The 17,192-nt window shown below is 34.9% G+C and overlaps 1 protein-coding gene across 1 annotated transcript in view; it reads left to right on the top strand.

The window, feature by feature from the left end:
• The window catches only part of LOC111057380 (arrestin domain-containing protein 2-like), a 226,810-nt gene that overhangs the window by 127,038 nt on the left and 82,580 nt on the right, over nt 1-17,192 (top strand). The window contains exon 3 of the mRNA XM_039431324.1: nt 3,117-3,239. Within this exon, the coding sequence (XP_039287258.1) occupies nt 3,117-3,239 (123 nt within the window). The remainder of the gene's footprint in view (nt 1-3,116; nt 3,240-17,192) is intronic.

A 17,192-nucleotide genomic window follows, 5' to 3' on the forward strand; every position in this document is an offset into this window, starting at 1 on the left:
AATCAGAGAAGCCGTCTTATCAAAAAGGCCTTCTCTGATTGGTTCTCGTGAAATTATTCACGTTAAAATTCAACCGGCTCTTGTGTAACCGGGCCTTAGGGGAAAAGATACTGAAATTCTCAATATCAAAAATTCATTTTTGTAGAATAGAATCGGTTCTTAAGAAAAATCACAGAATAGAGATGGGAGGGAAACATGAGAATGTTGAAAAAGATGAATCAAGAATGAACTCTACAAAATGATTTTTGTTTGAGTTAAGAGAGCAGGAAATAAAATAGAATAATATTGATGGAACATACAATTGCCAGAAGCCTTTGACAGCGCATTCGTCTTACAAGAGCAGCAACCCTAATATTTTCAGCAGTAATTTAATAAGTGCATGCTTCTGACAAAGGAAGTGTTCCACAAGCTAAGAGACGTTGTAGACATCGCCATGAGGAATTGAATTTTGAAGCAGAAGGAGAGAAGAGAAGGAGTGAGAAGGAAGAAAGTGAAGAAGAGAGAGAATCGAATAAGGAAAAGGAAGGAGTGTTGAATTAGTGAGAAGAAGAGATTGCAGGAGAGCGGATAAGGAGAAGAGCGTGAGTAGGAAAAATTGATGAACAGTATGTGATTAGGAAGGAAGGATATGTGGAGAAAAGGAAGAGAAGGCATAGGAAATAGGATTTGAAAAGTAAAGGAGTAGAATAAAATAGAATAGAATGACTGCCTTTTATTTTTCATAGAGAGCGAAGTTAGAGTCGGCCCTCTCTTACACTTAACTCTCTATTACAGGAATGAGTACAAGAAGTACGAGAAGTACATGAGTACAGGGGAGTACAAGAAGTACAAGAAAGCGAGAGAGGAGATGAAGGTGGCAAAGTGAGGAAGCAGAGGAGAAAAGATGATAAAATAACAGTGAAGTTTAGAAGATGTTGAAAAATCAGGAGGGAAGGGAGGTAGAAGGAGGAGGCAAAGAAAAACTGAGAAGAAGATGGAATGATTCGTAGGAGGCTAAGAAGAATAAAGAAAGAAGAATGGGAAGGTGGAGGGAGATATACAGAATGAGCAGACATAGTGAAAAGAAGAAAAGATAAAAAAGTAATAAGTAATTATTGGAAGCAGAAGGAGAGAAACATGTGAGAGAAGGAAGAATGTACTGTAAAAAACAATGAGTTGATTTGAGAGAGAGAGAGAGAGAGAGAGAGAGAGAGAGAGAGAGAGAGTCACAAAAAGAAGGTGAAGAAGACAATGGAAAAGAAGAGAAGATGTTGGGAAATTAAGAAGGGAAGAAATGGTGGAAGATGAGGAGAGTATTAAGCAAATAATTAAGAAGAGAATGAATACAAGAAGAGAGTGAGAGAAGTATAGAAGGGTGAGAGTAACGATGATAATATTCTCACCCCTACCCTCGAAACTAAAAATACTCGCTCAAAAGAAAAGCAACATCAAAGACTCGTTGACTGTTATAATTGGAATGTTGGGCTCCAGAAATATGAAGCGAACAATTGTAACAAAATCATTTTAATGAGGCAACCAGAATGAAATTGGGCGTCAAATAATCCTCATCAACAAAGATGGTGTTTTTCATTCCAGTCATTCAAGGACAGTAATTTGCAAGATTCAATTCTGTACCAGTACTAAAAATAGAGTAAATTAATGACAAATTAGTGTAATTAGTATACGCAGCTACAGATGATGATGATGTTGTTTAGTTATGAATTCCATGATGGAAGTAGTTTGAAAATTATGGTGACCTGATAGAGCAATTAGGCTTATCAAAGCATTCTGAAATAATTGCTTTTGAACAATTATTCATTTTTTCATAAAAAATAAATTCTTTTCCAATGTTCACAAAAAATTTACAGGAGTATGTGAGGCAACTGGCTCAACAACAAATCGAAAACAAAATACGATGTAACATTATGAAGAATAATCAATTCTCTATTAGTTTCATCAATGTACTGGGCTATACCAATACCTGTCTTCAGGCCTCACAACTGAAGCTCTAATAAACTATGACGTCATCAAATGTAGATCGATGATCTACTAGGGGTAAGCAAGCGAAATAAGAGCGCTGATGCTTGTTATCACATTTGATATAGTAATCAACAAAATTGGAATTACAAATTCACGGTCTTCCATTTCAATGAATATGGTTTGTTTATCATTCATCTAATAGTCGTTTGTGAAAAGAATTGTTGCGCGAATTATAACAAGACTCCAAAAGTTTCCGTACGGTATTTTCTTTTTCGAAAGATGAAACTTTGAAACGAAAATGGATACGAGCGATAAGAAGAAAGAACTTAAATTTTACAAAACAACGGTTTACGTGAAGTGTAGAAGAACAGGGTAAATAAAATATGAAATAACAGTGTAAATAAAATGTGAAATAACAGTGTAAATGTGTGAAATAACTTTTGAACTAATAAATTAAAAATGAATGCAAAGTGTTGCAACTGTCCATAACATAATAATATTAAAGGTTTTACCTAACTAAAAAACATTTTCCTGATGAGTTTCTTTGTAACACAGATTTATTGTGATCAAGTTTGTGGGAGCCTCTTTCCTAAATAAGAGTTACATCTAATTTGGTTTATCTTTGATTTATCTCTCCTCCGATTCTGATACAGGCTATTTAATATTTGGTTGTATTATAATAAGTATTTTTGGTTGAGATTAATAATATTTATCAATAGCTCTTTCACTGAATCGAGTGGGCCTATGTCTATCAAGCTGAAAGTATGGATTAATTATTGCATCTGTGGAATAAAGTGTTTTTATTTCAATAAAATTTTTCCAATAGAATACAAATTTCTTTAATCTGGAATTTAGACAGTATTCCATCCAATAAAAAATCGATACAGTAACAAAAGTTAGAGAGCATACATTGATAAGCTAGTAGAAACTACTATGATCTAGGAAGAATCAATCTACATGTTATGACGTCATTAATTAGTTGTTGGGCCTGAAGTAATAGTAGGTATTGGCTATACTGATGTTTCTCACTTTTTTCTAGAGTCTGGGCCACATTGAATAATTTAATATTTATATTATCAAGCCTATTATTTATGTTAGTCTAATATTTATGTTTACAGTCTATTTGAAATTCAATATTTCCTTTGTTTCGTTTTCAGCTGTTCGAGTGGTGCTGAGGGGTAAAGCCCATGCCGAATGGAAAGTGCTTGTGAGTGGAGATAGGAGAAATGTCAAAGATGACCAATACTTCATTGATGACAGAGCCATTATTTGGGGAAAAGGTGAGCAATACTATAAAACTCAGTCTTGAAGACATTATTTCATCCAGAAAATTTTCAAAATGCAAAATTAAGCTTTCCACTATAAAAATTAATATGAACATTGAAATTTCAAGATTTTCAGAATCTTGTCAAATATCCAACTTAGCATTGCAGTAAACTTCTTACTGAATTTGGACCTGATAATCAATAATTCCAGCATAAGTAATTTGAAGTTTTCATTTAAAAAACCGATATTGCAGATAAAGAAGGGTAAGGAAGGGTAAAATCGCATTTTCTTTGAGGACAATAGTATTATTCCTATTTGTTCCAACTATTCAAACATCATATGGGACCATCCATTCTGTAAAATTTCAAATAAATTATTCGAATTACTATGTGTACAAACATAGTAGAGCGATAAAGGAAGCTTTAAGCTTGACTGCTCGAGAGTGTCGCATTTGATGAATGTCAATTTCTATGGAAAGATCTACAGAAAGACCAAGGGTTTTCTATATACCTTGATCCATGGTATTCGATGGTGGCACACTCAGGTTAACCGACACATGCAAATGCATGCATTACATTCAACACTCTCAAGCTTGAAGCTACCTTCGCCGCTTCACTATGTTTGTACCCTAAATCAAAATTATACAAATAGATTATTTTCATGAACAGTATCACTATTTCCCCAAATATCTCACTAAAAATCTCCTCTCAGTCTACATTACAAATAATTGTCTATAAACCTCAACCCCAGTTCAAATTACATGAACATGCAATTTTTCGCTAAAAATGTTTCTGGAATATCCTCTCAGTCTACATCAGAAATGATTATCTATAAACCTCAGTTGAAGGTTTAGAAGTTGTCGACGATTATAATCCTAAATAAGCCTCGGTCAAATAACCTTAGTAATGGACAGATTAAAATTATGAACAGACAATCACAACACAACTACAACACAACTGTTGATTATGACAATACGAATTTATGACGTCACTATAAATGTGGCTCTCACCACAGAGTGATGTGAGTCATCAACTCAGCATGACAGTCACCCATGTCCAGGAACCAGGAATAGTCGACCCATCTGGCATTGATTACCCATATTATGTTCAATGCATTAGTCCATGTTAATAGCTGAGGACATGAAGCTTTTACGAGCAAATCAATCCCCGTATGACAAGCAGCTTTTAGTAGGCTGTCTGGATTCAATGTTTATGATATTATGTTGTCCAGAGTTTATGATATTATGTTGTCCAGAGTATCAACAGTGTATATAACACAATGTATGTCCTTCATGGGAGAATCATAAATACCAAATGATAATATAAATGCCTTGCAGTGTAACATACAACGATTATGTATAAGCCTTCAATGAAGCAAATCTTAGCATCAGATAAAATTGGTACCAATAGTTCAGCCCATTTTCCAGTTCCTTTAGAAAGACTATAGCTTGAGGCCTTGAGCGATCAAGTCCACTTGCACACTTGCACGTAAGTTGTTACCAAGTGCGGTGTTCATATCTTAGTATCTTATCTATTGATTATCTTATGTATCGAGTCAATCAATCAATATTTTTTCGGGAGTAATTACATGTTGAGACCTGCCTAACCCGATGTTCTGAACAGGTATGATTCCAATACTCTCTAATTTAACCCTTCATGCTATATAAGCTACATATTTCTCATGTCACTGGTAAATTGAATAGAGCCTTGTTTGCATTAAGAGTAATGGCTAGAGTAGGGAGTGAAAAACTGTCCTTTTTGTATATCACGCTTATTTTCTGTCAGTTATGAGATATGGAGTAATTTTTTGGGTAAAAAGTATAGAGAATAATGGAATATTCATACTGCAGAAGAAAACCATTAGGATAATTTATAAGATTAATACAATGCGCTCTTGCAGACCTTATTTTTTAAAGAAAAGAGATTGCTGACGGCTCCTGCTATTTATATATTAGATTTAGCAATCTTCGTTTTTAAAAATAGACGAATGTATGAGGAGAACCAGGTGAGTCATCCCCATAATACAAGATTTAGAGGTTTTGTTTACCCACATCACAGACTTAGCCTGCTGGAGAGTGGCCCGTTTTATATGGGAATGAAGATATTTAATTTAAATCTCACATAGGAGAAATTGATGGCTTGAAGGAGTTCAAAAATAAAAACACTCAGGGAATTCCTTATTGTATTGTGTCCGTACAGGTTAGCAGACTTCCTTGTTGAATAATGTTTGATTGATGTGTGTTATGTGGGATCTGTTGTGTTGAAATAGGAGGGATGGTAGATATTAGATTAAACTTTGACGTGTCATATACTGCGGGATCGTTGCTCCCTTAATTCAGTTCAATAATTGTGACGAACAAGAAAAGTAAAAGTAAAGTAAGTTGACCATGTTCGCTTAACTGTAATACTGACGTTGTCCGTAACTATTGTACTGTTGAACTATTGTAATGTTGTAATAAAATTATATTTATTTTAATTAAATTATAAATTTCATATAAATTGTTGAATTTCATTGGAAAAGAAACATCTAAAACCCAATTGTCAACCAATTACAACCAATCTCGCAAATTATCAAAAGATGATGAAGATTTCATTTCCAATGAAATTCAACAATTAGTGGAAGATGGCATCATAGAAGAAAGCCACACACCTTGGCGTGCCCAAGCATTTGTTGTTAAACCCGATAACCGAAAAAAAAGGATGGTTATAGATTATTCTAGAACTATAAACAAATTCACTGAATTGGACGCCTATCCCATTCCAAATATGGAAGATTTAGTTCGCAAAGTAGCTCAGTATTCCTGGTATAGCACTGTAGATCTGAAATCTGCATATCACCAAGTACCAATCTTACTTGGAGAAAGGCAATACACAGGATTTGAAGCATGTGGGAAACTTTACCAGTTCTGTCGTATTCCTTTTGGTGTCACTAATGATGTTTCAGCTTTTCAAAGAGTAATTGATTCACTCATACAAAAAGAGAAATTATTTGATACCTATGCTTATTTAGATGACGTCATAATTTGTGGAAATTCAAAAGAAGAACATGACACTAATCTTGAACGGTTTCTTGCAGCAGCTTCAAATAACTCACTCACTATAAACAAGGAGAAGAGTAAATTCTGTCAAAAGGAGATACGTTTCCTAGGATTTTTAGTTGGAAACAAATCGTTACGTCCAGATCCCGAACGCCTTGAGCCTCTACTTAATATGCCCCCACCTCCTAATCCCAAAACTCTTCAGAGAACTGTGGGCCTCTTCGCACATTACTCTCGATGGATACAAAATTTTTCAAGTAAAATTCATGCCTTGGCACACTGTACGCTCTTCCCTCTTCAAGGAAAGGCCCTTGCAGCTTTTGAAGGTCTCAAAAAAGAGGTAGCTGCAGCTGTAATACATGTTTTTGATGAAGGAGGCATTCTCACTGTAGAGACTGATGCCTCAGATTTCTGCATAGCAGCAACACTATCTTACAATGAACGTCCTGTTGCATACTTTTCACGAATGCTAAACGAAAGTGAAAAACGACACTCATCAGTTGAAAAAGAGGCATATGCCAAGGTAGAATCTATTAGGAAGTGGCGTCATTACTTATCTGGTTTTTTCTTTCAACTTATTACTGATCAAAAATCTGTTACATTCATGTTCAATAGCACGGCAAGAGGCAAGGTGAAGAACGAAAAAATCATGAGGTGGCGCCTTGAGCTATCTCAATACACCTATGAGATCATTTACCGACCTGGAAAAGAGAACATAACTGCTGACGCTCTTTCTCGAGCATGTGTGATAATGGGATGTATCACATCAAGTGCTAGTTCAACATTGAAGCTTCCCGATCAGAGGCTTTTTCGAATAGTCAAGCTTGTTAGAGATATCATGAAATACGGTAATCCGAACTATTTTAAAGATGATTTCAAATTTGTCTCTGAAGGTAGGAGGATAGATGCTTCACATACTAGAACCGGAGAAAGTACTTTAAGGATACCCAATCATCGAACTACTATTTTCACAAAATCCTTCTTAGTCAGTGCCTGTCGTGCATGGAATACACTTCCTGTTTCTATCAGGTCTATCGAGAGCCGAGCGAGCTTCAACCTGACTTTAAGGAAACATATTTTGGAGCAAATGACTGAAACTGTCCGGCCCGAGAACGATCACATGACAACCATCCCTCACCCATTCCACCAATATAAACCTTTAAACCATGTTATAGAACGAATTGTATATATATATATATATATATAAATATATATTATATAAACTCATGTTATTTCAATTATCCACTGCATACTGCTGTATATTACTGAAATTTGATAACCCTGATCTACTTTCAGCCTACTTCATTTTATTAATCAATTATTTGATCTTATCTACCTATATAATTATTTTACTTTATCAATTTTCTGTTTTTTTTTTCTCTTCAATATTCATATTGATTAAAACTTTTACAATATTTCCATTAATAAATAAATCCTTAGTTTAAATAACGAAATTAACGTTTTGGTAGAGAGTTAGTGGGGAGGATATTTTTATTATTCTTCCCAAAGAATGGACATTGATATGTCCAAAGCTCCGCCAATTTATGTAGATGCATAACAATATGATTATTATCTATAGTTATTATATTACAAATTGCTTTTTATATCATATACAGTTCTATAGTTATTTTCCTAGTCTATATTATGTAAATTCATCTATAATTTTGCTGTATTGTAATCTATTGTATATAAGTGTATAAGCCAGTATATATTGTAATCTACATAAATAAAGTACTCAATCAATCAATCAATCAATCAATCAAAACAAGACTTGATAAAATATCATCAAGACCTCTGCCACCCCGGCATCACAAGATTTTTTCACTGGACTAAAGCTCGTAACCTTCCATACTCGGTAGATGACATCAGAGAAGTCTGCATGGAATGCAAGATTCAACTGTTTCAAAGGAAAATTGATAAAAGCAACTCGGCCTTTTGAAAGGATCAACATTGACTTCAAAGGACCCCTGCCAACATCAACTAGAAACAAGAACATCCTTACTATTGTGGATGAATATTTGAGATTTCCCTTTGCCTATCCCGGTCGAGACATGTCATCAGAAACAGTAATTCAAAATCTCAATGACTTATTCACCACATACGGCTATCCTTCATACATACACACTGATAGAGGGACCAGTTTTCTATCAAAAGATGTCAAAGATTACTTAATGTCCAAGGGTGTAGCTACCAGTTCCACAACACCTTACAACCCTCAAGGTAATGGACAGGTGGAACGCTACAATGGAATAATTTGGAAGACAATCCGTTTAGCCCTACGGTCCAAGAACATGGATACTTCTCACTGGGAAAAGGTACTCTTAGAATCACTAAGCAGCATTCGCTCGCTTCTCTGCACGACCATCAATTGCACACCTCACGAGCGAATGTTCATTCATCCTCGTAATCCCACGTCTATGACAAACTTGCTATCCTGGCTGATCAACGCCAAGGAGGCATGGATGAAGACCTTTGTAAGACGCAGTAAGCATGATCCTGAAGTTAAAAAGGTAGAAATTATTCATTTGAACCCTCATGTCGCTCAAGTAAGACTTTCTGATGGAAGAGAAGTTTCTGTCAACATTCGTAGATTGGCCCCGGTAGGTTCCACCACTGGGAGGGAAGAATGATATGATAATCATATGTCATAAATCAGTTGTTTGAATTATTCTAAATCATAAGAAAGTTTGTTATTTTATCTCAGTTTATTTTAGTCAACATAAGCCATTATTCTATCTCTTCAATGGTCTCTATTTATTACAGCAATATATACTCTTATCATGTAATATTACAATCTCATTCATTCTGAGGAACTACTAACATTACTTGACTGCCACACATCACTTCCCAATGCTTTGAAGCCGCCCCTAAATCTTGCATAATGTGCATGTTAGATCATCATCATCTCCCGTTAACCACGAACAAGCCTACGGCTAATGCGATGCAGATTAAAAGCCATTATGTGAGAGAAGGTTCTGAAAAGACAGTTTCATCAAATGACGACATAAATGCTGTCTCAATAATATTATGTAGGTTATAAAAAGGTACCTAGAATACATTTTGGGTTACATTACACATTGGGTTATAATATGAATAGTCATGAACCAGAAATAGATTGGATATTCCACGGTATGAGAACTGTCTTCTGAATAATGGAATATGAATGGATTATGTTGTCTGAATAGTATTTTGTAGGTTTTAATATGAATAGTCATGAATCGATTGGATATTCCATATCATAAAACTGTGTTCTTTTCAGTATTGCTTCATCTCTGTAGATTAATCTTATGCCCGTGAATTTCAATAAAAACGATCCAATTCATACTCAACATTTGATTCACTCGCATTAATTTAATAAATCTTAAGTGGAAAAGTATTCACTCACTGTTATGTGCCGGTCATCTCGCCTTGCATGTGATTGACTGAACATACATCAGTAAACTATGGTCAAATATTATGTTCCCAAGCTGAAAAACAAAACAGATTCAATATGAGATAAAATTTCATCGCCAATGTGACAGCCTCTGATAATATTATTATTGATAATGTTGAAGGTAACATTGATATACTCTTTAAAACTAATGAAGCTTGATGTAAAGTCAATTTTAACTTTAAACCAAGCTTAGAGAAACTGTATATAAAAGATTTATTTGTTGTTTTGCTTTCATAATTTTCCTTGTCATAATTTTGAGTTATATGGGTGACGCAATGAAACGGTATTTTTCATGGCTTGCTTGAGCACTAAGCCTAAACAATCAACAATCAAGACTGGTTTTCAAACAAGGCAGTTAAACCACAGATAAAAGATGGAGAGAACTCTTCATTATTTTGTCTACGGTTGAACAATTCTCTGATGCTTTCAATGGATACTTTGCACTACTTGTTTGAAAATGCTGCTCTCATCTTTCAAAACTATGGCACCATTGTAAAACAATGTGGTTTTTGCAAAGTCGCTTTGTTACACAAGATAATTTGTGAACATTTCGTTTGGGTTTCACCTGTATATTCACAAAGCAAGCGACGATTTACACTGCATAGGATCAGGTTAGGTAACGTTAGGTTAGGTTAGGTTAGTGTGTTGTATGTTGTGTTAGGTTGGTTTTTTACATTTGTTGTTGTAGACAGCATTCAATAAGGGCTAGTAGAAAGAACCATACACCAACTCGACGAATAGATCCGTTTGTTTGAAATAGAAAATGAGTGAAAGAATGTTTCATTGATTGAGAGCGATCAGTCCTTCACACACGCACACGTACGAGCACACACTCACACGTCACACTCATGACGTAACGAACCGTGAGATGCAGATCTGCTCCCAACGAGGAACGAATTCGGAAAAAGCGAGCGCTGATTGTTCTGTACAGTTGGCAGACCTTTCAGGGGCGCTTTTATGTTGGCAGGTTGGCAACCCTTCATCCCTTCAGTCCGATGCATTGTAGTCGGCGAATCGTGAATCGGAAAGACATTTAAATAAAACGTCAGAAATGCGTGTCAGCACAACAAACATGCATGCTGGCTGGAGAAGAATGGATGTTAGATAGAGGAGGAGATAGAGTTCAGGATAGAAGGATGGAGGAGCGAGGAGGAGATTGGGTCCAGGATAGGAGGATAAAGCAGGGAGGAGATTGAGTCCAGGATAAAAGGGTTGTGGGTGGAAGATGTGATGAAGAAGGGGGAAAGTGGTGAAAAGGGAAATATTATGAAGGAGGTAGAGGAGTGAAGTTTCAGCTGATCTGCGTTTCATCAGGAGATGAAAAGTGAAATTAGGAGAATGAAACGGTAGAAAAGTAATTGATGAAAGCAGAAAACGGAAAGAAAGGGAAAAGGTGGAAGAATGGGGGGAAAGGAGAAAATGGAAAGGTTTATTAAGGAGGGTGAATGAGTAAAGAGAAGGAAATAGACGAGGATGAAGAGGGAGGAAAAGAGGAAGAATGAGGAAAGAGAAGAAAAGTAGACGGGAATGGAGGAGGAGAAAAAAGGAGGAAGCGAATTAGATTCGATTTTTTTATTTATGTATGTTACAAATACGGATGACAGATACTTGAAGACTAGTATCAGAGAAAACGGGAATAGATAAGATTAGATTGGAGTTCTTTATTTATATATGTTACAATAGAAAGAGAGATCTAAAAACGATTGGAGAGAAAAAAAGGAGAAAAAGATAAAGATGGAATGATGCGAGAGGAAGAATGTGAGGTGAAGAATAAGTTATGAGTAAGAAGAGGAGTGGAAGAGTATTCCAAGAGAGAGAATATGTGGTAGGCTAGTTGAAGAATGTGATCGAATAAAATGAAAGGAACAATGAAAAATCGTATGGAATAGAGAAAATTAAAGCAAAAGGATAAGATAGACCGGCGGTAGGATGTTCCTCTGCCTAAATTTCGTTATAGATGGGCTCTAGAAGGAGAAGAAAAAGTGGTAATTGATGTAAGATCAAGTGCATGGAGAAGTAATAATGTATAAAATCTCAATGGAGTGAGCTTAGAAGAGAAGAATGAGACAAGAAACTGAGAGACAATGCCGGGAATAAAATTAATAAAAGGGGAAAAGAATTATTATAAATACTATTGAAGAATATGACTGAAGAGGTAGAAGTACATGATTGATTGATTAATTGATTGAGTACTTTATTTACTAATGATGATGAGAGATGATTATTTACATGATGAGAGAGAGCAAAGGGGTGAGAGCTGTACAACAAGGCGAAAATGTCGGTGAAGGAAGGAGTTGAATCTGAAAAGAGAAAGATTTGAAGAACGAATACTAATATTTATGGTAGGTTTTATATTGTTGTTTGGAACCTACATCATATTGTTGACGGTCTCATCACCTGAACAAGCCCTGAGCTCTGGTGGAAATAGAAAATAAATGTATGCTGAATATTTGCTGAGCACTGCTTGTAAATTCCATTTCGAGTGCAGTGAGCATTTGCCGGTGGAAATCGGTGGCATATGTACGCTTGCTGGAATTTTCCTTATTGGAGAATGGATAAATATTTCTGGAAAAGTGGGCGTGATATTGAATATGCAGAGCTCAAGTGACAGCAGATATACGTTTAGAGAATGTAGGGTGGTTCATTTTAGGCTGGAATATTTAATTCTGTTATTACATTTTGTAATCAGTATTCAATTTTGAACCTTTTTTGTAAGGCAATGAATTCGATTTGATTTTATTTGAATTGTAATTTCATATGGATGGTTTGGTTCGTATACTGTGAGAGATACTAGTTTCATATACCGTTCATTTTCCATATGAACAGCCCATTTCGTTGGAATCTTGAATTGTGATATATGATTGATTATATAATTATTTATACCAGTTTGAACAGCAACAACTGTAATATGGATCAGTATCAATGATATACTGTTAGCTGGAATGCTTATCTCTGTGCAAATTTGCACACAGAGAACACTGAACATGTAGAAGACATATTATATAAAATGTAACTAACTATTGTTAAGTAATTGTAAACTATCAAATATTTTCTGCGATTTATGTTGTAGTTTTAGTTTTTTTTGGGAAATGAACATTTATTTATTATTTATTAAAGTAAATGATGTACCAAGAGCGCTGACCATATTTTTAGTATTTCATTTTTAAGACTGTATCGTATCCATGCTACTTTTAAAAGTACATCCCCTGAGTTGGGTAAAATAGAGTATCCGTAACTGAAAATTAACAAAATATCATAGGAACTAGAATGAAAAACCGATAACTATGCCGAAAAAGAATTTCAATGGTGGAAGTAACCTCAGAGTTTGGGAAAATTCCAATTACATTACTACTTTTCTTTTAAATTAATGAATATGATACATTTAATTATGAAATTAATGAAGATTTCTACTGAATTAATGAATTGAGAAGAGAAGGAAATCAAAGAAGGAGAGGAGTTTGAGGAAGATTATCAGATGGCTCAGTCTATGAGTCTAGATGATAATAGATAAGTCTTTTATCAGATGACTCAGTAAGATCTGAGGAAAGATGGAGAATCAAAATCACAGAATGAAAGAGACGTCAAACAAGTGTCATCTCTAGAGTGTGAGGAAATGATATAATATTTTGTGTAAGAAAGGGAGAGAACTATCCTGGGAGATCATCACTATTTCAGTGAGAGAGAGGAGAATTGCACTCAAGTCTTTAAAAGAGAGATCACAATAATTTAGGTTAATATCAAGATTTGGACAAGAGAGAGGAAGTAGGCCTCTAGTCGAATGTTGAAGTAGTTGAAATGAGTAGAATAGGAGTTGCAGTGAGAGGTCCAGATTATAAACATTATTATGGAAAGAGGAAGAGATATTTTTGTGACTGAAAGAGGAACAGAGCAAGATATTAAGATTATTACCGTGACTCTAGAAAGAGAGAATAAAGTGTATTCTATTGAATAAAAAGAGACAAAGTGAGGGATCAAGATTGTTTCTGAAATTTGGGGAAGAGTGGGTAGTTTGCTTTTGTATAAGATCATAAAGCATAAGAGATTGAGACCAATTTTATAATCTAAGTAGAAGAGAAAAAATTATTTTTGTAAGGAACTGAGAGCTTAGATCCTTCCTGTGGATAGAGGAAGAGAGTAGAAATTTGTTTCCGTACAAGAGAGACGAAGTGCGAGAGTGAGATTCTAAAATTTCGGAAAGGGACCCCTCAGAGTTCATTCTTTTGAAGTTATGCCAGCTCTAATCTCTATTGCCACTGAAATTATAATACCACTGCTTTCTCCCGAAAGTTTGAGGCTTGTTTATTTCCCCAGCTCTACATAATTTCCATCAAGAAAATCAATATCACGAACTGGGACATTCTGCAAAAGTCCTGCGGCAAAGTTCTTGGAAATCGCGGAGGCTTATTTGGCTGTTTTCTAGAAAATTATGTAATCAACAATGAAGAAAAGTTTGGTGTTACTTATTGTTTCATCAGAAAATATACTTCAAGGGATCATAATAATTTGACTTTTATCCTCCAGTGCGCCCTCTTACTGAATATGTGTTCACTTTCACCAGACAAAAAGCAGTATTGACTGTGAATTTTTTGTCATTTGCAGCTTCAATATACTATATATTTGACTTAGGCTTAGAAACAATAATACTTTGAATAGCGGATGGAAATTATAAAATAATAACAAACAGTTTGTGAAAACTCCACAAAACAGAATTTTCTTGTGTGAATATAGAATCAAAGATGAAACTCTGTGAGGAAATTCCTGATAAAATTTATGGAATCAATGAGAATTCTTATCATGAGGAGAATACAATCATATTTTAGTTAATTTCCAAAGACAATAATTAGTAATATAACTTTGTAAATTCTTCACGATTTAGTGAAGCTATTCAATTCGTACCACAATTTAATGTTGGAATAATACAATCCAACGTAGTCTACACTACATAATTTCCAAGACATCAATATTATAATATTCAGAATTGATATCCAGAACAATTTTTTCTATAGAATCACTACCAGACATTTCTTAGTTTTTGAAGACATGAGCGGTTACAATTATGCGATTATCAATAAATTGTCCAAATGAATAATTATTATTAGGAATTAAACCCAGAAAAAACCATTAAGGAGCCTTGTAGAAATAAATATAAAACAGAATAAGACTTACACGCAAGTTGCAGGCGAATGATACAATTTTTTTTTTTTTTAAATGATGATTGTTACTAAAACTAGTCTCAGACACTAACCGTTGATTTTCATTTCAAAATGAGTCGACTGATGCTGAATCAAGTACAGCTCATTTCCTCTAAACGCCATCACAAGCTCTCTAATTAATTGGCCATGATGGAGCCCTCAAATTTGCTAGTACTCCAATATCCTTCTGCTGTACTGAGACCTGAGAGCCCTCAAACGAGCCACAGGCGGATCACGATCTCAAAGCAACCGCGACCAACTTCCCACCTCACCTCTCCAGGGCCAGGATATCATCGCATCGCCATTCGTTATCGAGGTGGGCGGATTCAATTACCAGCCAATCAATTAGCTATAAACTTTCGAGAATCGATTTGTTTGATACATCGGTGGGTGGGATAGTTCGATACTGACAAATGAATAAGCTATAAAATATCGTTCCAAGAATCGACTAGTTACGATTGATTGAATTTACGATTATTGATGAAATACCGTTCCCTTCCAAGAATCGACTAGTTACTATTGATTGAATATTTCTTGATACTAACAAACCTGTTAACTTTATAGTTTCGATAATCAGCTTGTTTCATAATAATTCACGATTCATGGAATAGTTGGATACCAACATAACAACCCAATTAGCATGTATAGTATGTATAGTTTCGAGAATAGTAGGCAATAGAATTTGTGACCACTAAAATGGATTAGGTTCAATGAATGGATAGAACCTTGTATAATATATAAAGGAATATAAAGAATGGAACCTTCATATAAAACTTATTTGTTTTCTATAAATCGATTGAGAGAATAATTTGATGTATCAACTGAAAAGATACAGTAGCCTACAGCAGTAGATAATAATTATATTCTGATAAATATTGCAGGGCTGCTCACCCATCCCAAGCCCATGGACGGCCCCCTCCCAGATATTAGAAAAGTTCAGCTGCCCCATTGAATTGGAAATCCAAAGAATGTCGTCAATAGTCATTCTAAACTCTGTTGATCTTTTTTGAGCCAAACCCTCCACTTCCCCAAAGAATTTTAAGGACGCACAGAATCAAAGAATTTTCACAGTCAGCGTTCAACCTCTCCCTCCTCTCCCCTGTATGCACACCTGCTTATATGAAAACATATTGAGATAAGCAATAATTAGTTATCCACGTTGCGACAGATAACTGATGATAAATTCATTATCAAATGACAGATGCAATCAATGATCATAACCATTCACTTCATCAACAATCCATGAAAAAGTGAGAAATTAATAATCATAGAATAAATAGACAAACAAAACCAGTACAACATAGAATTATACAACAAAAATTAACACAAGATACAGCATAACAAAATGCATCACAATTAAGTAGCACAGAATTCAACTCTACAAAACTCAACGCGAAGCAATGCAATGGAATTGAACTAAACATAACACATTCAACAACATGAAACAACATGAAACAACAAATCACAAAATCAACACAACTTGATTCTTCATTACTATGTAACCTTTCGTGCTGTGTTTGAATGTCTTGCTTTAATTAATCAAGTTGTATCACTTTGCACTTTGTTGTGTATTTACTATGTTTAGTTTAGCTAGATCAAGTAGTTTCATGCTGTTTTCTCTCGTATTGTCTCATACTATGATGCTGTATCGTAGATGTACAATTAAATAAAGCTATTTCATGTTTTTTCACTCGTATTGTCTCACACTATGCTGTATCATAGATGTAGAATAAATTATTCAGTTCATAGTTCATCCATTATTAATAGCAGTCAAAGATTCCATCACCTCGACACATACAGATCGATATTACAGAAAGTCGTAACTCGAACATTCCCGGGAAGTGTAAAACGCTCTCATCTCAACTCCAAGTACCAACTACTCAATTACAAATAGATTTCGAGAATCGATCACTCGCATACATTGATAACACACCAGACACAGACTGTATTCAGTCGGAGTGATCAAATAGATGATGCTATCATTGCAAAGTCAAGTTTCTAGACGGCTCTGTTGCTGCAGCATCCACAATAAACCCACACAGTTAGATTCACTTTAAACTGTCAGCACCCCTGATAAGAAAAAGCTCAATGCCTCCCATTTAGCCAACGCCGACAGTTTAGATTATATCTGTATATCTGACTCAAGAATAGTATAGATATATGCTATCCTTGTATCTGACTCAAGAATAGTATAGATATATGCTATCCTTGTATCTGACTCAAGAATAGTATAGATATATGCTATCCTTGTATCTGACTCAAGAATAGTATAGATATATGCTATCCTTGTATCTGACTCAAGAAT

The sequence above is a fragment of the Nilaparvata lugens genome, chromosome 6 (genome assembly GCF_014356525.2).
Source record: "Nilaparvata lugens isolate BPH chromosome 6, ASM1435652v1, whole genome shotgun sequence".
NCBI classification, from domain to species: domain Eukaryota; kingdom Metazoa; phylum Arthropoda; class Insecta; order Hemiptera; family Delphacidae; genus Nilaparvata; species Nilaparvata lugens.